Source organism: Hippocampus guttulatus, chromosome 2 (assembly GCF_054856545.1).
Source record: "Hippocampus guttulatus isolate MCC_2025c chromosome 2, RoL_Hgut_1.0, whole genome shotgun sequence".
In the NCBI taxonomy this organism is placed as follows: domain Eukaryota; kingdom Metazoa; phylum Chordata; class Actinopteri; order Syngnathiformes; family Syngnathidae; genus Hippocampus; species Hippocampus guttulatus.
Window position 1 is genome coordinate 26,154,354 of NC_141262.1, and position 25,900 is coordinate 26,180,253.

At 43.0% G+C, this 25,900-nt stretch overlaps 3 protein-coding genes across 5 annotated transcripts; 2 read left to right on the forward strand and 1 right to left on the reverse strand.

Annotated features, from left to right (window-relative positions):
* Nucleotides 1-495: 495 nt before the first annotated feature.
* Nucleotides 496-4,767, reverse strand: snx15 (sorting nexin 15). The gene is made up of 7 exons (XM_086105030.1): nt 4,598-4,767; nt 4,059-4,221; nt 3,719-3,834; nt 3,285-3,537; nt 2,875-3,036; nt 2,578-2,772; nt 496-839 (listed from the first exon to the last, which is right to left on the reverse strand). Exons 1-7 carry the CDS (start codon nt 4,688-4,690, stop codon nt 724-726), a joined length of 1,098 nt encoding a protein of 365 aa, XP_085961156.1. The 5' UTR covers nt 4,691-4,767; the 3' UTR covers nt 496-723.
* Nucleotides 4,768-7,556: 2,789 nt separating this feature from the next.
* On the forward strand, nt 7,557-16,863 carry slc3a2a (solute carrier family 3 member 2a). Of its 2 annotated transcripts, XM_086105031.1 has the most exons (12): nt 7,557-7,680; nt 7,767-7,923; nt 8,628-8,833; nt 9,417-9,601; nt 10,171-10,344; nt 11,319-11,413; nt 11,505-11,644; nt 12,046-12,155; nt 12,230-12,429; nt 13,786-13,866; nt 13,946-14,165; nt 16,295-16,863. In XM_086105031.1, exons 3-12 carry the CDS (start codon nt 8,643-8,645, stop codon nt 16,432-16,434), a joined length of 1,536 nt encoding a protein of 511 aa, XP_085961157.1. In that variant the 5' UTR covers nt 7,557-7,680; nt 7,767-7,923; nt 8,628-8,642; the 3' UTR covers nt 16,435-16,863. The 2 variants fall into 2 exon arrangements, with proteins under 2 accessions (XP_085961157.1, XP_085961159.1); XM_086105033.1 differs by lacking the exon at nt 7,557-7,680 and having other exon boundaries at nt 7,742-7,923.
* Nucleotides 16,864-18,733: 1,870 nt separating this feature from the next.
* On the forward strand, nt 18,734-25,214 carry LOC147209273 (uncharacterized). Of its 2 annotated transcripts, none has more exons than XM_086105034.1 (11): nt 18,734-18,900; nt 19,841-20,715; nt 21,469-21,566; nt 21,650-21,822; nt 22,602-22,741; nt 22,820-22,923; nt 22,995-23,055; nt 23,266-23,354; nt 23,501-23,641; nt 24,252-24,352; nt 24,436-25,214. In XM_086105034.1, the coding sequence occupies exons 1-11, from the start codon at nt 18,884-18,886 to the stop codon at nt 24,776-24,778; spliced, it is 2,142 nt and encodes a 713-aa protein (XP_085961160.1). In that variant the 5' UTR covers nt 18,734-18,883; the 3' UTR covers nt 24,779-25,214. The 2 variants fall into 2 exon arrangements, with proteins under 2 accessions (XP_085961160.1, XP_085961161.1); XM_086105035.1 differs by having other exon boundaries at nt 24,252-24,343.
* The last annotated feature ends 686 nt before the right edge of the window (nt 25,215-25,900 follow it).

Genomic DNA, 25,900 nt, shown 5'->3' on the forward strand with positions numbered 1-25,900 from the left:
CCGTTTCATCCATCCATCCCTCCCTCCCTCGGTCTCTTTGTCCGTCCACGTTCTCGCTCCACACAGGTGAAGCGGCGCAGAGAGACAGAGCGAGGTAGAGCGGCGTTATCGCCCACTTTCATCCCTTCATCCTCTCCATAGTGCTCAAAACAAAGTGCCAGGGAAAAAAAAAGATGGATGAATAGAGACCGAGGGGGGTGTTTCACTTTTTCCATCCCTTCCAACAATAAATGGATGATCTCTGCTTACCCTCTAATCGCATCCCTCCTTTCCCCCCTCCGTTATCTGCCGCTCCCGTACGAGCGTTCTTTCCTCTGCTTTTGTCAGCTCTTCATCTGTCTGTCCTTCCACTCATCGTTCTCTCTCCAGGAAGGCTATACGATGCCTCTGATATGCTCCCGCTGCTACCTCGCAAGCTGTCAAAACCCGTTTCTCCCACCCTCCTAACTTCACCTTGCAAATCTCATTCCATTTGAAAAGAAGCACTCTGTGACGCAATTTCAAACAGTGTTTATTAGGAAAACAGTGCAAATGACTCCATACACATAGTCAACAAGAAAACATGGGAAAAGGAGTCCGTGTGCCCATTGCGAGTGTTTATATTTTCATACATTTTGGTCCAAATGAGCCAGTGGCCACCTATGCTAGTGTTTTAAAGTGACAGTCCTGAGCATCTGGAGATTCTTATTGCGTGTTTATTGTTTTTTCCCCAATGTTTGCTCCTTACGGGTCCTGCGCATGTGTGGGCGAGGTGCGTCCTTCCAGCAGCTTCTCCGCATGTTCCAGATACTGAGCGATCCTTCGAACGACAGCCTCCTTTCGCGCTGGATCTGGATCGTCTGAAAACAAGAATTTACAGTTGAGAGAATCTCAAATCAGGTTTGACATTCAAGGCAAGACAAGGCCACTTTATTTAAATAGGACCACATTTCACACGAGGCCACTCAATGTGCTTCACGCAACACCTAAAAGACATGATGAGGTTCAAACACATTTACCAACAAAACTTTTAAAACAAGACATTTGAAAGCCAGGGAAAGAAATTAATTAAAATATCACGGCGTGAATTTAATTGTATAACATGCTTAAAAGGCCTTAATCAAAGCTATGAGAAAAAGGCATTGTTTTTCATCTGAATTTTAAAAATATTTAAACTTGAGGTTGACATCGCTTGCCTTGGCAACTTATTCCGTTTGTGTGCAGCATGACAGCTAAATGTAACTTCACCATGTTTGCTTTGAAACCTGGGCTCCACTAAATGTCTGCAGACCTCAGAGCCCTACTCGGTTTATACTCAATGAGACCCAAGACCCAAACCATTCAATGATTTATAGCGCAGTAGCAGAATTTTAAAATCTATTTGGAAGCTGACTGGTAGCCAGTTTGGAGCCTAAATGGTGAGGGTGGTCGTCACAGTCTATTTCAAAAGGTTAAACCCAGTGGGGTTTCCCCACAAAGGCCACCAAAGATAAACCATGACAACATGAGACTACACGCTTCATTCTGTTCGTCTGTGAAATTATTTTGCAGAACAGAACCAACTCCAAATCCATTTAGTGGAAAACAAAAAGCGGAACCTTGGGTTCAGCCAAGTTTAAGTATGGTCAGACATTGCTGTGAAATGGGCTGCAGCGCTTTCTTGAGTCAAGCTTCTGACTGAACCGCTTAATTCACTGCTTGGTTGCAGTACAGCGTTTCTACCAGTAGAGGGTGCTAACAGACAATGACATCTTCATCGGGAGCATGACTTATATTTAGTAAAACATTAATATTACGTTCAATCAACAGTAAGCGCGATGTTTAATTTAACCTATTGAGTGTCGGCCAATTTAGAGCATTAATTTGTTTTTTTCATGTAAACAAAGAAACTACCAAATGAAAAATTTGACTATTGTTTCATCACAAAAAAGTTTAGTTTCTATTCTTTCATCACAAAAAAGTTTAGCTTCTTCCTTACTCCATTTTTTTGTTTTTAGTACGCAGCAGTAGGAAAGCGGTTGGTTCACCAAAACAACCAATTTTGGAAGCAAAAGAAATGTTTTATCAACAGTAACTTTGATGCTAATAAAAATTATTTTGGCTTTGGTGATGTCTCAAAAATCTTCCTTTTGTTCTATAAAATACTTCTATAAAAAATACAAACAATGAAAATGTGCTGTTGATGGCACAATATTATATCAATAATTTACAAATATTCACCAGTGTAGCATTTTAAATTGAACAATCTTGAAGAACTATTTGCATGCTCTTTAGTAGTAATATTTAGTAGCTTGTGTATTCATCGTGCCGTGCATATGTGTACAATACATCATCGCTTCTACTTCTAAATTTAAATAATGTCCGTCTCCCATGTGTGACATTCTTTGTTGTCACTTTAATGTGACAAACACTTTGTAACAGTCAAATTTCTAGAGGTCCAGCAGAAGAAGAGACCAAATGCTGCGCGTGCTGACATTTTTTTTTCAGGGGGGGGGGGGGACTTATGAGGGGGATACATGGAAACTGAACAAAGGAAGCTCCAGAACCGAGATTCAACCCCCAATCTACAACTATAAGACAGACATTCTGTTCTCTCACCCTTCACTCCAGTCATGAGTATGTCTACCACAGTCCTGTATCCAGAAAGGGCAGCGCTCGCGTCTCCCTCCGCCTCCCTCGAAATGGCACACGTCAGCTCGGTGCTGGCTTGGTTCAAATACGTCGGCTCGTCTGCCAGATTGCTTATCGGCAACAAAAATAACTCGGAATGGTCACCGCGAGATTTGCATCTATCTGCGACGGATGTAGAAATGAGTGAGGAGAAAGAATCAGTGTTAAGTCACTGCCAGATTTAGGCTTGTTGTCATTTCAGTTTTAGGCTTGTTGCGTGTTCACCTTGTTTATAACAGGGATCAAAGACAGCCAGGTCATTGTCAGACAGCACCGGACAGACATCCGCCTTTGGTGGCAAGGTGCACCCTTCCGCCACTGTGTCAGAAAGTGACTCCACCTCCTCCTGAGAGACTTGTGATGTGTGCGTTCTGGCTGGAGAAGTCACTACAGGTGACAGAGGAGATTTTATTAACAACTGTTCAGCTTTCCACATGTTGGACAGTGAAAACCCATTTATTGGGGGAGAGGGTATATTAGCAATGCTATTACAGTAATTCTAAACAACTGCTCCTTTAACACACATGGAGCAGCAACACATACAAACAATACTCACCACAGTGGACTGTAAAACCCATTAAAAAAAGGAGCTGAAAAGTCTGCAATATCGCGGTGGCACAGAAGATGAAACGTACCTCTGTCGTCCAGCTCGGCATCCACACAGATGTCTCCTCCCGCTTCACTCATCTCGGTGTAGGCCTCGGTCGCCAATTCTGGCTTTCCCACATCAATCCCCAGGTTGGTGCCCAAGTCCTGGGGCAAAGGGGGCGCCTCCCTGCCCGCCTCCTCCTCTGCCGGCTCGCAGTCTGAGGCTCTCCGCTTGGGGAGGGGGATGAGAGGAGGTGGTAAGTCAGGGAAGGGCTCATGTGGCCTTGTGACATCTCCATCCTGAGGAGGACAAAATAGAGGCTGCGTTTGTCATGCGCTCATCGTCTACTCTTTAACAAATAGACAACATCTAAACGCCGTTTTCTTCCTTTACTCCGGCTGTTTCTGGAGACAATGGTCTTGCTGGGGAAAAAAAAGGTTATTTTGTTGTTACATCCCTACTTTGTTTGTGTACACTGACCCTGAAGAAGTCTCGGAGCTGTGGGCTGTTGTAGAGTGCAGGTATGCTCATCGAGAAGACGAGCATGTCTTCCGCAGCCTTCCTCCTCTCCTCAATCACAGCCTCATCGAACCTTCCTAGAAACACAAATGCAGGTTTAATTGGTGGTGGCGAACTGTAATTAGCAATGACAGAAGCGTGGATAATATAATGATGATGGAGTGATGGACTGATGACACATTTGGTCAACTTGAAATAATGACATACTGATGATGTAATGACGGACTGATGATGATGAACAGGTTGCCAGGCCGCTGACCAATTATGAGTCATGGACCGCAAAGTTTACTGCTGTGCCCACCTCTGCCAAAGATTTGCGCTGGTGGAAACGGCGGGAATTCCTCGTCTCTTCGGAACAGGTTCTTATGAGTGTTGGCCAGCTCGGTGTGGAGCTTCTTCAGCTCCGAGTATCTCGTCCACACGACCACCTCCTTCACGTCCTCCGGGCAAGGCTTGGGCACAAACTAGATGGTAAAAGAATCTAATTCATGTTGAGTATGAACATGCATTTGCTACATTTGAGTGTGGGTGAGCAAGTTAGGAGGTTGGATTTGCCAAGCAAGATCAAGGCCACCGTCACGAATGTTAAGCTATGAACAAATAATAATTCCCTTTGTGTCTAAAGGAATTTCCAAAGCACTTCTCATGAATTGATCGCAAGTTCTCTACACTAAAGTGACTATGTGACACACTTTGCACGTAAGAACAAAACTTGACTCACTCGTAAAAATGACTGCATCGAAATCAGAAAGTAATAAAATCATGAAAGTCTTGGTGTAAACAGGTAATATGGCACCATCGTGAGTGATTACAGAGTAGTTTTTGCAGAACGTAACTGACCCGTCCAATAACTTTGTACTCCGTGTGTCCTTTCTCGTGCGTGCGTACGTCAGTGACGCTAAAGAACCGGTAAAATTCTTCTTTCCGTGACATGTTCGATCTTGTCGAGAAATAAAATCAAAACAACACGTTCGGACAGAGAGCACCAGCTCCTCCGCCCCACGACTGACTTCCGGGTTTCGCCTACGTCAAAGCGTGCGCGATGACGCAGCACGTTAAAATCGAGGCAACAGTATTCTCCTTTTGGTTATAGATTACATTATTATTTTCTTTTATATAATCCCTGTATGTCACTTTATATATTTGATTGATCGATTAGTGATACGTGCAATCATATTAAAAATCGAATTTCCATGCAGTGTTAATAGTAAACCACAAACCCACTTGCTTTCGCTGGAGCTAAAAACGGATGGTCGTCAGGCGTAACAAAGACCACCTAGGAGGCGCTCAAAACAACAATACAACGGCTTGAAATCAAACCATTGTGCTTGTCAGAGTTTCATCCAACTAATACTGAAGTATTTATTTTCACGTTTCTTTCAGAAACAGTCCATTACAAGCTGCGTTTCTTGAAAAAGAATGTTTGGGGCCTCATCCTGTCTTAGACAACAGAACAAAGAGAGCAACAACAAACATACTGGGGAAGTTCACATATATGTCGATCGATGCATGTTTTCAGCCCCCAGACCCGCATTGTTCATAAATCAGAATACACAATTATAAAAGCGTAACAACAAGTTTGATTTATTTTTTGACGCTGAAAATTTTTTAGCAGAGGATGGTTTCGATCCATCGACCTCTGGGTTATGGGCCCAGCACGCTTCCGCTGCGCCACTCTGCTCTGGCGTGGAAGGTGCTCCTGATTATACTTTATATAAATACTGTAAGTATTAGAACGCAAAGGCGATCAGTGAAAGGCCATAAAGCAATAACATGACATAACAACCCTTTGACTTTCTGTCTTATGCCATAAAAGTCCTCAACGGATGTCTTAATCTGTGCATAGTGTATTCTGGAATTGGAATGCAGGCCACGTTGGAAGAAAAGTTCAACTGTGCTGTGATCGGTAACAATTACTTGAATACACAGCCCCTCAAATGTGAGGCCAGTCTAAACCGGTTTTGCGTGTGCGTGTGTGAGAACGTTCGCCTTGTGCAGGCAAAATAAACTCCCTCAGGGGGATCAGACAGGAATTTCGAGCGAGGCCCTGCATGTGGGCGCTCACGTGCATCCGCCTGGTCATTCAGATTCGCATCGTACGCACACACACATCTGAAATAACCTTTTAAAGGCTTATTCGGGTCGTTGTTATTGTCATGAAATGTATTTTTGCAAGCTTTATGCTGAAAAATATTTTTCCTTCATTCACCTAGTTCGCAAATTCCAAAACATATTGATGCACCCCCTGCCCTTCCCCTCTTTCCTTGAGCGCCACCTCGTTTCCTGGTTGATCTCTTCTCTTCCTGATATATTTTATCCCCCTACAAAGATGATGAGACTCGTGAAAAACTAGTTTTCTGCAGGGCGGCTTATGTGTACTCGGTCGACATCTCTGTTACAGAAACTCAGCCAGGCGCACACAAACACGGTCGCTAGTTAAAAACAGCAACAGGTGGCACGTGTATTTGGCTTCTCCTGTCACGTCCAAGTCACGTGTTTGATTTTTTTTTTAATGACATCAGTACACATCATGTTCCTGATGACTGAATTAAATCTTAAAGATCACCACTCTCGAGGGTTTGGTGATTGGATTGGATAAGCTTTATTGTCAAATGTACTGTATGTGTAACATACAGCACAGATGAGATTTCTTGCCTCTCAACATAAAACAAGAGGAGCTGCTGTGGGTGTCCGCCGCTATCAAAAGAAAAGTTAACAACAACAAAAAAAAAGACAAAATAATACAAAACAACACATGAGACACAGACAATTGTGCACTCTTAACCACTTTCCTGCATACACTTTGTTGTCTGAAGCAGTTATAGATGAAAGAGGAGCGAATCAAAGTGTCTTTTTGACCAGTGGATCAAAGACCTCATGCTGCAATGTGCACACGTCTGCTACAAGCTGAGCTTGAAAGCAACAAGAAGCTGTAGCATCCATTATCGAAAAAGAGAGATTGGCTCTCTTCTCCTGTCCCATGTAAGTCCGCTTCAATTCCAAGATGAACATCGATGAATTGGTTTCATGTGAAGACATATTTCAATGCATAGGCACAGAAAAAATTAGTTAATATCCAATTCACCATTACACTGTAGTAAAATTGTAGTTGATGTAAATAGCAGGAGTTTGTAGAGAGAATTTTCCACTCTGCCAGGGCAATAAATAAGATGACGGTGGGTGAGTATCGTGGTTAGCGGAACTAGCTTTGGCTATTCCGAGCGCCATTAGCTTAAACATTCATAGCGGCGGTACCTTCGAACTGGCAACATGAAGTAGCCAAAATGTTATGTCTAATAATGCACAGACAACCATGTGCTAACAAGAACTTTATTTGTCATAGGTAGTGTTTAATCATCGAGGCAAAGTAGTAAAGTCTATTAGTCGACTAATCGGTTGAACCCCAGTCAATTTACAAACCGATACTGCGATGAAACCAGATCCCAAACATGTTATCTGTCCACTACAAAATAAGATAAAAACATTCGAAAAAATACACAGATTAAAGACATCCACTGGCCTTAATTCTGGCCATCTGTGTTTTGAGTTTAATACGTCTATACGTTCCCCGTCGAGTTCAAATCTAAGAATACACTACAGCGGTACATCACATGTCATTTCTATTGGAGCTTTTCCCAGAACTACACATGGATCAATGTTAGTCATTTCAGTGTCATTACTTGCATATTGTTCCCTCTGTGGTGCTTTTCAAACTTCAACCGGTGATCCAATCAAACAGTTGAATGAAAGTGATTATATTTGGATTGACTTCGTCACAAGTTCTATTGAAACGTTTGATTGCGTCACAAGTTGTTGACCAAACGCTTCACAGTGTTTGCTTTCGTATGAGCGCGACTCCTTCCGACGAAACCAGTTTTTCCGGCTTTTCTCAAACCGGATCAACGAACACGCAGGACAGACTAGTAGGTGGCAATATCAGTTTTAGATGAAATTGTGCGAATCTGCTCGAAATAATTTTTATAGGGCGTCGTCTGAACTTGTTTTCTAGGAAGAGCGAGTCGCCACCCACAGCACGACGGGAGGAGGGCTCGCGACTTTCCAGGGCAGCTACATAAACACGCTGAGCTTCTTACCTCATCAGATTACAAACTGCCTGGAAAGGATCGGCCAAATAAAGCTACGGGTTCATCATTTACACAACCCAGGTAAATACAATAATTTTATTCCCAGTTTTTACCAACACTTTACTATAAACGAACACGTGTCTCGATGACGTGTCGTTTGCGTCATTCTTTGTGTAACGTGTTAAAAGTAGGGGGAAATGATATTTATCGGGAAAAACGGCACCCTCTCTGAGTAATCGGGCTGTCCATTCGACGCAATTGTTACAAACATTTTAATATATATATATTTTTTTATTCAACCATTGGCTGGTTAGCACGCTAGCTAGCAACTTGGCTTCGTGCAACGTTCACTAACAATTACATCAGACAATTACTAATTGTCTGCGACGCACAGGTTAAAACAGATTTATTATCGAAAAAGAGCCTCGAAGTAGGAAAGTAGAGAGCATTGAAGCTGTAGCGTCTTAACCCCCCACCCCCAACAAACTCTCAAAAGGCCATGAAAGTGGATTATTTTTTGAAAGACTCAAACGCTATTGTGGCTCGAAAGGCCATCGGATTTTTAGAATTTGAAAAACTTTTGCTCTAAAGGCTGTTAAAGTAAAATTTTATAACATCTTAATACTTGGTCCAAAGGCCATTACAGAGGATTTTGAACATTTCTATTATCCACTGATATTTCATCTCTGGTTCCAGTCAAAGTCAAGGTTTGTCCAAAGTAACCCCTGAAGTTAAAGCAAAGTCATTTTGCCTTAACGACATCCACTCTGAATGTTTTCCCTCAGCACTGTTCAATAAAGATGAACTCTGACGTCGACATGAAGGATGTGGAACTCAGCGAGTTGGACACTGAGAAGCAGCCCATGACAGCCGATGGGCAGGTTGGCAGCGGTGAGAAAAATGGCAGCGTCAAGGTGAAGATTCCTGAGGATGAAGTGGCTTTCACAGGCCTGTCCAAAGAAGAACTCATGAAGGTGGCTGGCACTCCAGGGTAAGAGTCTCAACTCAAGTGTATTTCTCGAGCACTTTAAAACAGCCATCGCTGTATTCAAAGTGCTGTACATGGAGCAAATATCATATACACAACAATAAAACAAGAAATTAAGAAATGAAGACAGCGGAAACCACAAAACTGTAAAACTAAGATCAACTGTGTGCCATGCCGAATCAAATGCCAAAGAATACAAATGAGTTTTGAGATTTAAAGCTGGGCAGCGAGGGGGCTTGCCAAATGTTCAGTGGGAGGTCATTCCAAAGAGGGGGACCAGCAACGGAAAAGGCTTGATCCCCTCTGAGTGTTCATAGTCTAAACAGCCGGGGGTACGTTACAGACCCACACAAAATCGGCGAAAGTTCATCAGATAGACGTTTTTTATTCAAACACATTTATTAAAGTTTTACAAAGTGTTCTTGCTTCAAGCTGTTTACTTATATGTACTTGTAACTCCCTGTTTAAAGTTTACTATAAAACTGATATGTCGAACAAAAGAGAATTCAACATTGCATATTTCAACACCAAAATGTTAATCAAGTCAGTTCACGCTGCACCCTTGACGTTTCCTTTTTTTTTTTAGATGGGTGAGGACTCGCTGGGTGCTGCTCATCCTCTTCTGGCTGGGCTGGGTGGGCATGCTGGCCGGAGCCATCGGCATCATCGTCCAGGCACCGCGTTGCAAACCCATCCCAGAAATGAGGTGGTGGAACCACGGACCCCTTTACCAGATCTCCGACGCCGAGGCTTTCGCTGAAGGATTGGCAGGTGCTGTACAGTATATTTTGCATTGTGACTCAACATTAAGATTGCGAGATTGACCCTAGATAACTTCCTCAAAATAGCTAAAGACCTCACGTGTCCAGGGAGAAGGCTCCAGTTGTCACAGGCTGGCTTCATACTAAATTGCTGACACATGCGGTGTCTAAAGGTCTCACAGACACTAAAACGCCTGAGTCATTCCTTTAGTATCATGAGCTCTGATATCAGCTGGAGGTTAGGCAACTCCGGCCTTTTTTATGTATGGCAAGCTATTCGGTTAGACTTCTGCTATTTTACAGCTTTAGCTCGGCTCAGCACTTTGATTTCCACCCTTGGGTCCTCCTTTCAGAGGTGGAGGCTTTTATTACGTTGAGGGAGGGAGGCCCAGCCGTTCCAACCGATCTTTGGCAGGAGTCCAAGCACCACCCCGCATGTGACTTGTTCCCCCATGAAAGATCTTTTTGTGCTCACGTGGTCGCCAGACGGCAAGGCGCAATTGTTCACATCTTTCCGCCTCTTGTCAACATAAGTGACCTTCTTAACGTGCCAACATTCCCTCTCTTTTGCTCGTGCAGGTATTGAGAAAAAGCTGGACGATGTCAATCAGCTGAAGGTGAAAGGTTTGGTTCTCGGCCCTCTTCACACCGTGCAGGCCGACCAGCCGAGCACTCTCGACCTGAAAAAGATCGACCCGACTCAGGGGAGTGAGAAAGACCTGATCACTGTGCTGGAAAAGGCCCACAAGAAAGGTGGGTGCTCAGCCATGTTTCATGAGCTGAGTAACAATAGCGTGAAACGTTGCTCATCACAACTGTGGAGCACAGCAAGAAATCGACATTCCATTTAAAAATGATTCAAATTGGCTTCAGTAATAGTTTAAAAGCTGACTGTAGCAAAATGGATAATCCCAAACTGCTTTAAAATCCTTCTTGCAAAATCAAATTTTACAATCTATCTACAAAAAAAAGACATTCTTCCCTGACACAACTCGCCCATTTCCCATTTACCAGGGCTTTGGCGCCTTTTCTTACACTTTGGGTTGTGACCGAAAAAGACCATAAAAAAAAACATGGCGGCTAATATGTGAATCAAAAATAGTTGTTCAGTCATAACACTTGTTAAACACAGAAAATAACCCTATTCCATTTACCCAGGGGGTATACATGTTGCTTCTGTTGTGCAGTACATGACAAGGTGGTAAAGTGGTATCTTGTTGGAATAGTTTTGGATTTTTCAATGTAATTGGTTTTCATTTCGCTTTTCAGCTCAGTTTTTATTTTTTTGAGCAGGTTTTGTTAGTTTTAATCAGTTTGTATTCAAAAAAAAAAGCTTAATAGTAGTTTCGTCTTTATTAGTTTTCGTATTAGTTTTATTTTTTAATGCATGGAGTATTTATGGAGTGCAAGATGAAAAAAAAAAGGGTCTTTATTTATTGTGTCTTAAAGCCAATGACAACTCTCAAAACGACCTTCCTTCTTCTGTACCGACGTACAGCAATACCAAAATAAATTACTTAAATTATTGTCGCAGATGAAATCAAATGCCATTTTCGCAAGTTACAGTTTTAGTGACTTTTACTGACATAAGTTGTAGTTTCAGTACCTTTGGTTTTCATTTCTTTTTTTGTAAATTTTTATTGACGCTAATCTTGATCGGCACCGGTGTCGTTAGGGAAGCGTTGCTAATTTCATGTGAATTTGAGAGCGCTCTTTCTCATCTTAAGGTATTTCTGTGGTGCTCGACTTGACCCCAAACTACCGGGGAGCCTCCCCGTGGTTCAGCAGCGGCGACCTCAACGACGTGATGGACAACGTCCAGGTCGAACCCACTCACGTCTAAGCAATCCGCACAAAGAAACTCCTCTTGGTATTTCACGGCAGCTTAACGTCTCCCACGTCTTGTCTTGCAGGCGGCGGCGGAGCACTGGCTCAATCTGGGCGTCGACGGCATCAAGGTCTCTGACCTCGCCACAGTCTCCAACTCTTCCGACTTATCTCGTTTGCTGGCCGTGGTTAAGGGCAATGACACAGAGGACGACGCCAACAAAAAGTAACAGCGCTTTGCCGCAAAGTAAACGGTTTGAGTAGGCGTTTTAGATTTAACTTTGAAAACGCAGGAAGTTGGGATTTGAGATGATTTCCAGGGCGTATGAGAAAGTTTACGTTTGGCAGGTAGACGCTGTAGCGCAGCGTGGAATGAAAAACATTCCAGCGCTGTAGGGGAGGGTTACCGAGAGACAGGCTGGGTTCAGCAAGCGGCTTCAAAGTGAGCCCTTGTTTACCCCGCTGGATAGGGATTTTTATACAATGGACTAAAAGGTCAGCTGGTGCTCAAATTTATTACACCGAGTACACCCAAAAAAAATATATATATAAATAACTAAATGGCAAACTAGTAGTGATGACCAACAGTCTTTTTTGTCTTGGCTGAACTGGATCTCGTTTATCCAGGATGCTAATGGGCGTGGCCAAAGGCATCTCACCCGTCGAGATCTCCCGGCTGCTCAACACCTCTGGTGCTGATCTGGTGCTGTCGGACCTGCTTAGCGCCAAAGGTCAAGGTAGGTCGTGAACGCTGCACGCTCGCCACCTCCGTCCAGTTTTGGCAATTGACCGCCAATTTTTCACCAAAAAGGTGCGGAGCGCATCAAGACGCTAAACGACCTGCACTCCGAGCAAAGAAGTCTGGCCTGGGGTCTGGGCGCCGCCCAACGGGAACAACTGTCCAAACGGGCCGCATCTCGGGCGCTGATCCGCCTCTACCAGCTGCTACTCTTCACCATGCCCGGAACGCCAGTCTTCAGTTACGGTGATGAGATTGGCCTTCAAATGCAGGTACGGCCATTTGAAGATTTGCCTTTTGCTTAGATTTTTTGGTGGAATGTTCAAGACTTGTCCACAATGGATAAAAATCTGTGCTATGGAGCTGTGTTTGCCAAGCTTCATTGAAACAAGTCACATATTTTGCATAGGAAAACCTCACAGCATACTAACAAACAAAACAATTAAATACTGCCAACAATCATGTAATGTTGCCTTCTGCCATCTAGTGGAAGAGCTTTGAATTGTTTTGTAAGTGATTAAAAAATAATGTCGCCCCATGAATGGACCCAGGGTGATAATCACTGCTGTAGAGAGACCGAATCATTATTATTTTTTTCACCTTCGTGACGTACTTTAAGCACTTTTTAACCTCTTAAAACAGACTTCATAAATTAGTTCTGGGATGTTTGACACACCCAGTCGAAGTTTACTGTTCCAACACTACCCGCTTTCGTCTCACAAAACTACTAGCTTAAGATAAGAAAAGATAAGAAAACCTTTATTAGTCTCGCAATGGAGAAATTCCCAATTCACAGCAGCAAAGTTATGAAAGGAAGAAGTAGAACAACAAAATATAGGAGCTGCTGGAAAGGCAGCCACTCACGCGGTGCCATTTTGAAGTCAAAATAACAAAAATAACACAACACAACACATAGGACACAGACAGTTATGCAATCTTCACCAATTTTCTGCATACACTTTGTTGTCTGAAGCAGTTATAGATGAAAGAGGAGAGGATCAAAGTGTCCTTTCACCAGTGGATCAGAGACGTCGTGCTGAAAATGTGCACACGTCGGCTACAAGCTAAGTTTTGAAAGCAAACACGAAGCTGTAGCGTCCATTGACGAAAAGAGATGAGTTCACTTCTCCTGTCCCACGTAATCCACTTCAAACTCCAAGCCGCGACTCCCAGTTCCAAAACCGCATCGGCGCTCCGCGCTAACGCTCCTTTCTTCTCATCGTCGGCTCCTCAAGCCTTACATCCATCCAGCCGCAGACCGTTCAACAGCACCGATCTCTCCGCTGAACAAAGCGGGGCTGTGAAAAATGCTGCGCATTACAGCTAACATATAATGCGAAAGACCATACAGGGGCTAATGGAAATTATCATTGCTTTTTAGGGTAATCTAAGCAAGCAACTGCTACTACACGGAGCAGCAACAAATGCTGCGGCACAACGTGGTGCTATGATGAAGGCGCACAATTTTAAATTTGGACTTTTCCAAAAAAAAAACGAATGAAGGAAAAGTACTTGTCAGTGAACGTTCACAAGTAGTATTTCAAACCTGCAAAGTAGCACAGGCATGAGTTACCTGCGATATAATGTGGAACACTCTCAGTCTAACGATGTGTTTGTACCCCCATCAGGGTGAAAAACCTCCCAAAATGGTTTGGGACCTCGAGAAAGACACTAAGGCTGAAGGAGCCACCGTCAATGAGACTACAGAGGTCAGCGCTCAAAGAAGCTGAGTGTTTCTAAGTTTGGACGTTTGAGTTTTCACACCTGCCCCATTTTGCCCCTGTGCAGGCCGAGCGCCAGGAATACGTCGCCGTGAGGACGTGGTTCCGATCTCTCAGTGACCTGCGAGGGAAAGAGCGCTCCCTCCTCCACGGCGACTACTACCCTCTCCAGTCTTCCACCTCCTCACTCGCATTCCTGCGCCTGTGGGACCAGAGCGAAAGATTTGTCACGGCGGTCAACTGGGGCGAAGCCTCAGAGACGCTCCGGCTCGCGCTGGCGGCGACAGGCAAGTTCAGCCACGCTAGACTTTTTTGATTACCGTATTTTCACGACCATTCGACGCACCGTATGGTTGGGCGCAGTCTCATTAATGGGTGCTATTTCTGTATTTTACACATAGACAAAACGCACTGTATTATTGGGCGCAATTTTAAAGTGGTAAAACATACGCCAGCTTAAACATACGGCATGCATGCGCGCACGCTAAAAACACGTTAGCTTGTAGCATACGGTAGCATGCCAAGACATACAGATACAAGCTAAAAACACGTTTTTAAAAAGGCAACGGAACTAAAACTGAGTTCCGTTGTATTTTATTGAGCCATCGTACAATGTACTCACGTTTTTCGATCAATCATCACCCAGAAATCCATCAAAGTCCTCATCCTCTGCATCAGAATTGAACAATTGTGCAAGTACCGGTAATCCATCAAAAACGCCGTGTTCCCTCTCGTTGTCAGTCACTCTCATTACCATGTGGCTCCACAGAAATGATGCCGGCTTTGCCAAAAACCCGAACAACAGTGCAAGCAGACACGTTCGTCCAAGCAGCCACAATCCATTCGCAAATTGTGGCGTAACTCGCCCGGCGCTGCCTCTCACTCTTTGTAAAGTTGTGTTTGCCATCGATCATTCATTGTTCCCATGCCGCTCGCAACTTTACTTTGAACGCCCGGTTGATGCCGATGTCCAGCGGTTGGAGTTCTTTAGTCAAGCCTCCGGGAATAACGGCAAGCTCAGAGTTCATTTGCTTGACTTGGTTTTTCACCGCTGCTGTGAGATGGGCACGCATGCCAAAAGCATAACCGATGGCTTGAAGTTTGAACTGAGCTTCGTAGGCGTGTCTCTTTGTAGAATTTATTTTCGGGGGTTCTTAGAAACCAAAACCGAAGTTGTTTTGCAACAATGCACATAGCCACACTCTATACAGGTGTTGGTACCTGCTTGGGGCGTACCTTTAGCGTCCACTTACACGCCCACCCTTCACTCATTGGCGGACTTCTTCCCCGCATGCCTGTCACTCACGTCTGCCTTTTCTCTCTCTCGCTCTCCATATGTGTATATATATAAACGCCCACCCTTCACTGATTGGCCGACTTCTTTGCCGCATGCCTGTCCACAGTCACTTCCGCCTTTTCTCTATATAAACAGCGTGTCGGCTGTCAGTCAGGTTTTGGAACTCGGCGCATAGACAAGACGCTCCGCATCATAAGGCGTCCTGTCCATTTTGGAGAAAATTTTAGACTTTTAATGGGGCCTTATAGTCGTAAAAATACGGTAATTTGTTCCCCCTTGTGTTTTTCTCCTTGGCGTGTGTACACTCACGGCCAACAACGGGGCACAATTGCGTACTACCATAATTAATATGGTTTCCGGGTTTGCTGGTATGCTTTATGATCAAAGTGAGTAATATGAATGAATACAGTTTCAAAACATACCAATAACGTATAAACCCTGCTTTTCACACTGTTTTTCTTGCCTTTTAAATGTCTTTATCTCTTTTCTTTTCTAACTGCTTTTACATGTTGCACTTCTTTATTATGTGAAGCACATTGAGTTCCCTTGTGTATGTGTACAGTGTATAATGCCCAAAATTCAAAGAAAAGACAATATCTAGTGGCCCAAAAAAAATTAATTTAGCATAACATACAGGTACATGGATAATTAACAGAAATATTACACCGTCCCGACATGAAATTGCAAGGACAAACAATTCTTATTAGGTTAGCTGACTCTCAATCTGCACAATTGCTAACAACATGGCGTTATGTCCACATAATAAGTGCCGCTAACGGATGTCACAGATGCTAGCAAGCTAATGCGGTTAACTGCTCCACAACCGCATGGACCATTGTAACTGAAGGATACCAGCACAGATCATGTTAATTCCCTTTTCGTTATTAGCACGGCGCTGAGAGGTCATAAATGAGTTAATTAAGAAGGAGTTATAAGGCAATCAAGATGACATTTAGCTGGTTTGCTGCGATCAAACCCGAAATATAAAGCAAAAAAAATGCGACAACATCCGTCTTTGCGCATCTTCTCGAATCATTATCGACAATCATCATTGAAATGTTTTATACGTTTCAAACAAATCTCTGAATTCACTTTACGACAATTTTTTCCCCCCTACAGAAGGAATCGAGTTACCAAAAACTGCTACGGTCAAGTTGTCCACGGATCCAGAAATGGAGGCAGACTCCACAGTCGACTTGGACAAAATCACTCTGCGTCCTGGACAAGGCGTCGTTCTGCATTTCCCCTACACGGGCTGAAGATGGCGCTCAGTTGCAAGAAATTCACCATTAGATTCAATCTGTTGTTTTACAAAGAAGGTGGCTTGTTCGAAAGATTCACAGCATTTGTCTGGACAGGTTTCACACAACTAAATTTGATGAATGAATTATTCAATTATTGCGCATTGGCCAGTCCACTTGCATTTCTTCAAAAGCTGGCTACGTTTCAGACATGCACTCAGTGAAAATGCAGATTGTTTACAAAAGTTTAACATTCCGTTATTGTTGTTTGGCTATTTCTCTGTGAGCTGTTTGGATTATTTTTTTAAAGCAAATTTTAGTCATTTTGTTGTTTGGATATCAGATCGAAAGTTTTAGCCTGCGACTCATGTATGTTGTTCTCACACTAAAGAGTTCCTGAAGAAATGTCCGCAAACGGAAAGGAATAAACCGAAAGTTCTGTACTGACTTCCGTCTACCTGTCGTGTGTGACAAACTGTATGCACCACATGTTTATGCATTGCTTTGTGGCAGATCACCTTTCAAAAGTAGAAATGTGTTCAACAGTAAATTCAGTATTTGTGTTCAACTAATCAGCATCTTCTCAAATGTCAGAACATGTAGAGGGAACTGTTAATTCAGATCCGCTGTGGTGTCGAAAGGGGAACTTTGTAGGTTACAAATGAATCAAACCCGACTCGTCGCCTTGGCCGCCTCCGTGCAAACCCGAGACCGACTCTCATTCTGACTCGCACCTTAATCTGACAATTTGAGTAAAAACTTTTTTTTAACCAGAAAATGATGATGAATTATCACCTAGTTCGTTTGGTGGCAGTAAATGTTTTAACCTCATACTTGGTCTGACTTTTCTTGCAGAGGAGGAACACAACTTGTCTGTCTGCTTTTTTTTGTTGTCGAGAATTTAAAAGGAAATTTGGTACATTTTTCGGTACTTTACGTCGCATACTTGTGCCCAACAAGAACCAAACAACTTTACCAACTTTATCCATGCTACTGTACCCTAATGCTAACACAAACGCGCTATATATTCTTTACTCTGTTAAATTCTTTACATTTATTGTGTTACTCTTTTTATAAAATCCAAAATTAAAGCGTGCCATAATGTTGCTAGGAAAAAATCTTTTGAATTTAACAAGGTGAGCTTGGTATAGGGAATGTAATGGATTCCTCTAATTTTTCTACTCGTAAATGGTAAAAATTATTTAGTTTGTGAATGGCTTTAGTTGGATACCATTCATTGGATGCGAATACAATTCAAATGTCAGTGTACAAAATAAAAACTATCAATACATCACCAATTTGTTTAGTTACGTAAATTTTTGTATCTCAATGTCAACTTAAAAGCCAATTCCACATGCAATACAAGAGTGATTTTTAAAAGTTCTAATTACCGCTTCTATACCAGCTTGCTCGAAAGGTAAGCGATATAAGATGCACATGAATACATCTACGTTTCGTCGGCTTCTATACCAGCTTGCGCGAAAGGTAAGTAATATAAGATGCACATTAATACATCTACGTTTCGTCGTCTATGTAGATTTTCTTTTTGGTGTCTGAAAATCATTGAGTGTATTGAGGCCGTGTTAATCATTTGACAGTAATGTTTCATGGAATTTAACGATTCGTTTTTGCTACCCGCTACGTTATTGCTAGCACATTAGCATTTAGCAGGCCTTGTTCTCCATGTGACTTTCCACGTTTCAGCCACACACTTATGTTCGACTTAATTACAATAAATTGGGGAGATAAAGTGAAGAGAAAGAAGACGATCTAAACGTTTATCAGTCGTTGGTTATTTTATTTTTCAGGTGTTTACCGACGTATACTCTTGTCCGCCAGATGGTGCTGTTTCACCCGTTGACTTTTCATTAAAATTCGTTAAGAGGTAAAGTGGCCTCCCAATCCGGTTACAGTATTATTCGTTTTTTCCATATTCAAGTGGCAGTTACTTAATGAGATCGATTTATTACTCGCGGTGCCAGATGAGCGCAGGTGACAACAGCCAGCAACAGAAAAGAAGAAAGCAAAGCACAGTTGGTGTGAAAAAGTGGCAAAGGAAGACAATGAGATGGAAAGAATGGGGTGGGGGGCATGTCGAGTTAAACATAGCCTAAAAGAGGGAGATCATCAGTGTTTGTTTCCTCAGGATGTGGTTACCACGACGACGAAAAGGCAAATCGGCAACATCACTACACCGCGAGTCGCTTCTGACACCTGTCTCAAGTGTTAAGTGTGTGTTTGTGTGAAAGAGAAAGAGCGATCAGTGCGGTTTACTGGGTATACGGCAGCTGCACCCGCGTGCGCCTTTTGTCTTAATTCTGCGTGACACTGCGTTTGTACTTATCATTTTGGGCGTGTGCAAACTTTCAGGTGACGCACAAAAAGAGGCCGCTTGCGCAGAGAAGATGATCTCGACACAGGCCGTGAAAGACAAGACGGCAGAGAATGAGGACAACCTGCACAACACATGAGCGCCGAAAACTGGTAAAACCCAAACAACCAGAAAAAGGCAACCCAAGCTGCATGTAATTCGTCTTTCCACTCTTCTGCGCTTACTGTCCTGTCTTCCAATGGTGTCTGCTGACTTCATGCTTCATAACCATTGAACAAGTAGTATAATTTTTGTTCTTGCTTGTTATCTTAACTTGAATTGTTTGTGCAGCTCCATGAAGTGCTTTGGTGGATTTTACTATCCTTTCGGTTTGTGAAGATTTTTGGTCATGCACAGACATAATCTGCAAGTTTCTCAGTTTTTAAAAGTTGTGTGTGCACGCTTAAAAATGCCAGGTCGAAAGTAACCCAAATTGGGTGACATAGCTAACCCAGCGCTGGGTCCAAAAGGCACAGGGCCACTGCTGGGTTGTTTATACCCAGCAAATTGTGTCAAATTTTTTTATTCAACAAGGGGTAAAAATTACCCTACCAAGAAACGGGCTATGAGGTTTTCAGGAAATAAATTTTACGACCAACATTTCCACCCAGTCATGGGGCGCCACAGCAAGTCACTCACATGATATATTTAACGCAGTTTTTATTGGATGGATGGAGTTTTTTACATCAAACGTTCTTCCTAAAAACCCGACCATTTTATCCAACCATCAATGTGAGTTGAACCCCACCCCTGTGGCTTTCAAAATAAAATGCAAGAAAATGAAATCCCCAAATAAGTACTTTACATGGGCCTCGGTTCACCCTTTCAGCAAGTTTCCTAAAACACACTGTAAACACAGCAGGATATTATTCATGTATTTAAGCCTTTCAGGGACAGTGGCTACTACAGTGGACAGCCTGTCATGTTAGGGTACATGAAAGGGTTAGAGTTGCATTTGGAAATGACATATCACACCCAATTTTTTTCTTAAATTAACGCAGCTAAAATGCCTCATAAAAAGCATAAATGTGCATTTTTCCTCATCTCTCCTAGCTGCAGTAAGCAAACAGCCACAATGGATGACTTTTGGTCCACTCAGGAATTTTCCAATCGCCATCCCCACCACCTCCAAAGACCCTCCTTCCACACAATCCCTGCGGTGGACTCCCCCCAGGACTCACCCCAGCAGTTTGGAAGTCAAGAGAAAAACCAAGTGACGTCTTTCTTTTCTGCAAGACGGAGCGCGACCGCCTTCGATTGGTTGGAGAGCGGCGAAAAAGAGAGAAGCAGCGACTATGCGGAGGCGGGATTTTACAGCAACAGTAACTGGGAAGTAAATTCGGCTCAACATTTTATTCCGGCTTTGAGTAAATGGAGACAAAGTATTGGAGAGTTTCAAAATTGGGATTTGGGGTCAAGCGGCGAGACCCCCAGCCCGTTATCGGAGGTTTCCTGGTGCCAGTCCACTCCACTGAGCCAAATAGTGCTCCCTCAAACTTTACCCTCGCTGAATCCTCCCCAGGTGCCAGCCACCCAAAAATCGGACGCCTTCCTAGAAACTGTACCACAGAGAAGCGTCCTCGAGAGTCACTGGCCCGTTTGGGGGGCCAAAGGAGAGCACTTTGGGTCAGAGAAGTTCTTCAATCCCAACACCTGCTCGTCCGCTGCGCCACCCTTCCCGTTCTCTCACCTGGAATCCTCCGTGCTCAGTCCTCCTCTCACGCCTTTGCCAGCCCCTTCTCACTCACCAGCCATGACATGCAGCCAGTCACATTCGCAGGGAGGAGATGACAACTGGCCGCTCCACTTTTTTGTTTCCAACCCGCAGCCACTGCCGTCGCGTAACTCCTCTGGGATGATGTGGACGCTACCCGCCGGGTCGGACGGGAACACGCAGGGCAACCTGACAGCATCGCACAACATCAGAGGTACGATCGATTGACAGACGTATTCCTGCTGGAGATGTGAAAAGATTTTTGAATTGTGGAGACAAACTGTTTTTCAACTCTACCGTGCAGTTGGCGAGCTAGCAGGGTTGGACAATTAATTGAAATGTAATCAAAGAAAAACGATTAATGACCCCCACTTGGAATTTACTGTAAAACTGAACACACAACAAAAAGAATTTCACACATTACATATTTAAATACAAGACATCATTTTTATATTTAAAAATGTCGCCAGTGCTAATGCTAGCAGTCAATGTAAAATCCCATTAAACAGCTAATAGACAATTAGCATCGAGCTCCAGGAGTAATATTCCTTCAAACAAAAATTAGTCCCGCACAAAAACTGCAGGAACACATACTGAGAAGTAATATAAAAATACTTCTCGGCATATATTCTTCTTAATCTGTAAAAAAAAATTTTTAAAATAAAAAGCTGTATATATAAAATGCTATTAATTTCAGTGATGATGCATTTTCATTCCATTCAATTTCCGTTATTTTTGTTTTTCTTTCAAGTTATTGTTATTATTTTTTAAAATTTCGGTAGTTTAATGAACACTACATTTTGAAATCAATGAATAATCGTGTATATTAATCCTATTTTCAATCTCAAAACAACCGTGACTATTATTTTTCTCATAATTGCCCAGCCCTCCTAGCTAGCTAGTTTAGCCTTCGCCCCCCCCGCCCCCCCAAAAAAAAGTGTCTTCTATCTCTTCATACAATTTACAGAACAGCTGCTCTCACTTGGAAAGTCCTCTCTCAAATCACGCAGAAACCAGAGTCAAGCAGCACCTAGTCAGGCGACTGGAAGTGTTTCTTCCCATTGGGTAACCAAGTCGCACCCCATTTTGGGCCACAATTTTTTTTCCTCCCCCCAGCAACACACTCACCATACTGCTTCTTCTTGTAGAAAGCCCAAACCTACACTGGAACTCCATTTCCCAGTCTCCTTCACTCTAGCCAGGAAAAGAGAGCTCACTATACACCTCGGCCCCTCCTCAACCCGGCCCGTGAAGGGACAGGCCTTTATTCCTCCTTTTCCTCCATTCAGCCAAGAGAGAAGGATCCGCAAGCTGCGGAAGCGTAAGTCTATTCAGCAATCAAGAAGGTGAAAATGTGTGTGTAAAATCTGGAAAATAATGAAAGAAAGAAATATTGATTTATGCAGACTGATTCTGATAACACATATGCAAAATCGGCTTTTAATTAGGAAAACAGTGATCAACATTTTATGACATGCTAATCCAGAAACTGAATAATAGAAAGGAGAAGAAAAACATTCAGCCATTCTCCGCACTGCCAATTTGAATTAATGTCCTATTATTGAACAGTCTTTATAAAATCGTATTCATCGACAAAATAAACTGCAGATTAATCTCCATTTTAAAAAATCATTATTTGTAGCCCTTTAATGTGTGTATATATATATAATATATATATATATATATCTAGAGAGAGAGAGAGAGAGTCTTTAATTATAACATTTTGAAATAGCCTTTGCTTCTTTAATGATAACATACACTCCTCGCTCCATAGGCTCAATTAGCATCTATGAGCATGGATATCTGAAGACTTAACAGGCATATATTCTTTATCCTCTGTGAAGAGTGACTGTACTATAAACCCGTATGTTTGTCCTATCTGGTGATAAAGAGGTGTGCACCAGAATGAGCAGCACAAAGTGCCACTTCTCTTGCTTTGGCCTTATTCATTCTTCATTTTTCTTATCCTGGACTCATGCTTTCATGTATCATTGCTTTTATTTTGAGACATTTGACACTGTTTGTCTTGGAGGGCAGCAAGATAAGGCTTCTTTAATTAGGAACCTGATAATGCCGACAATTGGCCTTCTTTCTCCTCAGAATGATCAATATCGGCAGTGATTTCCAGGCGGAGGTCCCCGCGCTGAGCTTTGGCGAGGGCGGGGAAAAACCAAGCTGGGAACAGTCTCTGTGGAAGTCATGTGAGGCGATCACAGAGAGCCGCAAGACACAGGAGCAAGGTGAACAGGTGCCCGCGCTGGAATAGTCTGAATATTCGCTAGGTTTACGACACAAAGCATCTTTTTGTGGCCGCTCAGTGGAAAAGCTGGTGCTGCTGAGCAGCTCCGGTTGCTTTCCAGGAGGGGGCAGCAACATCGAGCTGGCCCTGCACTCTCTGCACGCCTGCCAGGCCAACATCATGGTAGGTGTGGTCTGTGTCTTTTTGCATGTCGGTCATTGCATGCCTCACAGCTCAGCTGCTCTCCCATGCAGGCCGCGCTGGAGATGCTCCTGCTAACGGGGACATCACCGACAGAAGACTACCACTATGCCGGTAACCTTTAACCTCCACCTGCGCATTCTGTATACATAGACCCTCCCCACAGCAAGTGACATTGGGCTTTAAAACAACGAATTAGTCGGCAAAGGAGAGCACCACTGTGGGTACAAAGGCGGTCTTTGTCTCCCCCCCGCCCCCCGCTCCCACCTTTCCCCTTGTTGTGATTCACTCTTACAATACCGCATTTGTCATCTCCTTGTCCAGGTAGTGACGTTTGGACCGAGAGTGAAAAGAGAACCTGCAACGAAGCCCTGAAAACTCATGGGAAAAACTTCTCGCTCATACATAAAAAGGTATACCCACCCCCCCAACCCCGCCTCCTGCATATTCATGCTTCACTATTCAGTCACGGTGCCAAAGAAAGTGTCATCAAGTAAGCTGTTTAAGAATGGACGTTTTCTTGCACGTTGCACACTTGGACAGCTTTTGTGTGTTGCAGGTGAAGACTAAAACGGTGAACCAGTGTGTTGAGTTTTATTACCTCGTCAACAAAAGCCAAGCGAAGCGGCACAAATATACAAAGCTGAAGAGTCGCGATGAGAAGGGAGGGGATTCGGAGCGACACAAGATCACTCTTGTTGTGAGTACTTAAGTGTCAGAATTGATGCTGAATTACGGCTAGGGCCCGACTCATAAAGGCTGATGCCGATTTTGATATTTTGGCAGACTAAGATAAAATAAGATAAGAAAACCTTTATTTGTCTCACAATGGAGAAATTCCCAATTTACAGCAGCAAAATTATGAGAGAGAGAAGTAGAAGAACAAAAAGTATATAAATAAATAGAAATGATCAAATGTAGATATAAGCATATTAAAATGTTAATAGTAATAATAATAAAAATTAAATATATTAAAAAATTATTAATGAATTAAAAACAATATAATGAGTAAAATTACTTTCTTTTTTGGTCCCTTAATGATTGCAACACCAAAGATATGAATTACAGGGACATCATTTAGTAGTTGTCACAGCTGAGAGAAAAATCAGCAAATATTGAATTTTTTTTTTTTGTCGTTGTTATAGTTTCAGTTAGTTTTTATTTTTTCATAAATGCATTTTCCTTATTATTTTATTTCGTTTAGCAAAAATGCTCTTTCTTTCCATTTTAGCTTTAGTTATTTTGTTAGTTTTTGTGAACAATAATCACCGTGGTTGGGCCTAAATCAACACTGGTGCCATCTTATGCAGGATATTGCCGCCTCCCCGCCAGCGGAAAAGCAGTCTGGACCGGAGAAGGTGTGCCCTGGGCTCCCATTGGCCGGCTCCTTCCCTTGCACAAAGTGCGGCAAGTGGGTCAACCGTGTTCTTTAAAAATATATATTTTGTGGATGCCTTGTTGTGATCCGGTAATCATTTTCTCTGTTTGCTCCAGAATGTTCAACAAGGTCAAGTCCCGAAACGCTCACATGAAAGTCCATCGGAAGTTTTCAAAAGCCTGGCGCAACAATCTCCTGGTTCAACACTTGACTCCTGCGGTTGACTCCTCAATCGACGACTTCTACCGTCAAAGCAGTCACAGCGTCAGTCCTGAACCTTTTGCTTGCCACAGTGGTAGCTTGCCGGTCGCATCCACTTTCACCGGAGACCCAAACCTTTACGTAAGCGCCGTTGTCGATGCTGATGATTCAAAACCAAAAGAACCCCCGCACGCTTCAGTTTTTAACCAGTCGTGGCACTCCTTTGCAGAGTTTCAAATGGAGTCTTACATACCTTAAATCGTGTGTCATTTCCTGCATCACGGTAGTTGAGCGTCATCGGCAAAAGTCTCTTTTTGTATTCTTCTGCTTCCACGCAAGCCATGTTTGAATGTGTATTGTAAGCATTTGGACATGGTCAAAATTGTATCGAAGCCCATTAAAGTGTGCAAGTCTTTTGAATCTAGTGGCTGCTGAATGTTTATTATGTACACATTAGATCGCTTTTTTCTTTTTTTTTGCAGGCTTACTACCAGTTCACCAGATTTTTTTAATCTTGTAGTTGTATCTCATTTTACAGCATGCTTGTCATAATTTTTATCCTATATCTAAATGAATGCTGATTACTCTGTTGGTGCAAGATAAGTACGTCTGCGCTGTGTGACCTCATGACATCACTGCAGACAGCAGCCTTTGCCCTATTTAAACACCCCCCGATTAAAGTCCAACATTCCCATCTGCTGCCATGTTTCTCTTTTCCTCTGGATTCGACTTAGATCTGGTCTCACGTTTCCGTGTCAGTGTGATCGCGCTTATGAAAACCGATCCGGAGAAGTCAGGTCACATGACACCCGCCTGACAAAAATGAGGAGCTCTCCTGGCTTGTTCTTCTAATAGTGGAGGATACACCTGATGTGCCAAAGGGCTTCCGAAAATTGTCAAATAACACGGATAAAAAAATTCTAAATACCGACAGCGTGCCAGGGTGTTTGCTCACTGGAATCCATGTGGCTATGCCACACTGTGCCAAGATCAATGATCTAATCCGCAATCATCGCTCAGTTTTTACAGTGTAAATATGTCTCTAATCCTCACGGGTGAAAAGAAGGAGTCAAACTTGTGACAACAACAATGTGAAGGGTGTGCCCACTATTACGCGATGGAATCCCAACAGTGTGGGGAGGTTGGTGCTAATTACAAGCTTTGAGGCAGCAGCAACAGGGATGACCAAAGAGAGAGAAAAGCAAGCAAAGTCCAACATGTGCACACGAGACAGAAAAGTGGGTCAGTGCATGTTGGACGGCATTTGAGATGATCATTAAGTTTCATTGCTTTGTGCCGCGGATCTCGACTTGTTTATCAAGAGCCAGTAAGACAGCAAACGCGAGTACGGCAGTCATGAGTTTGTGTTATGTTACAGTC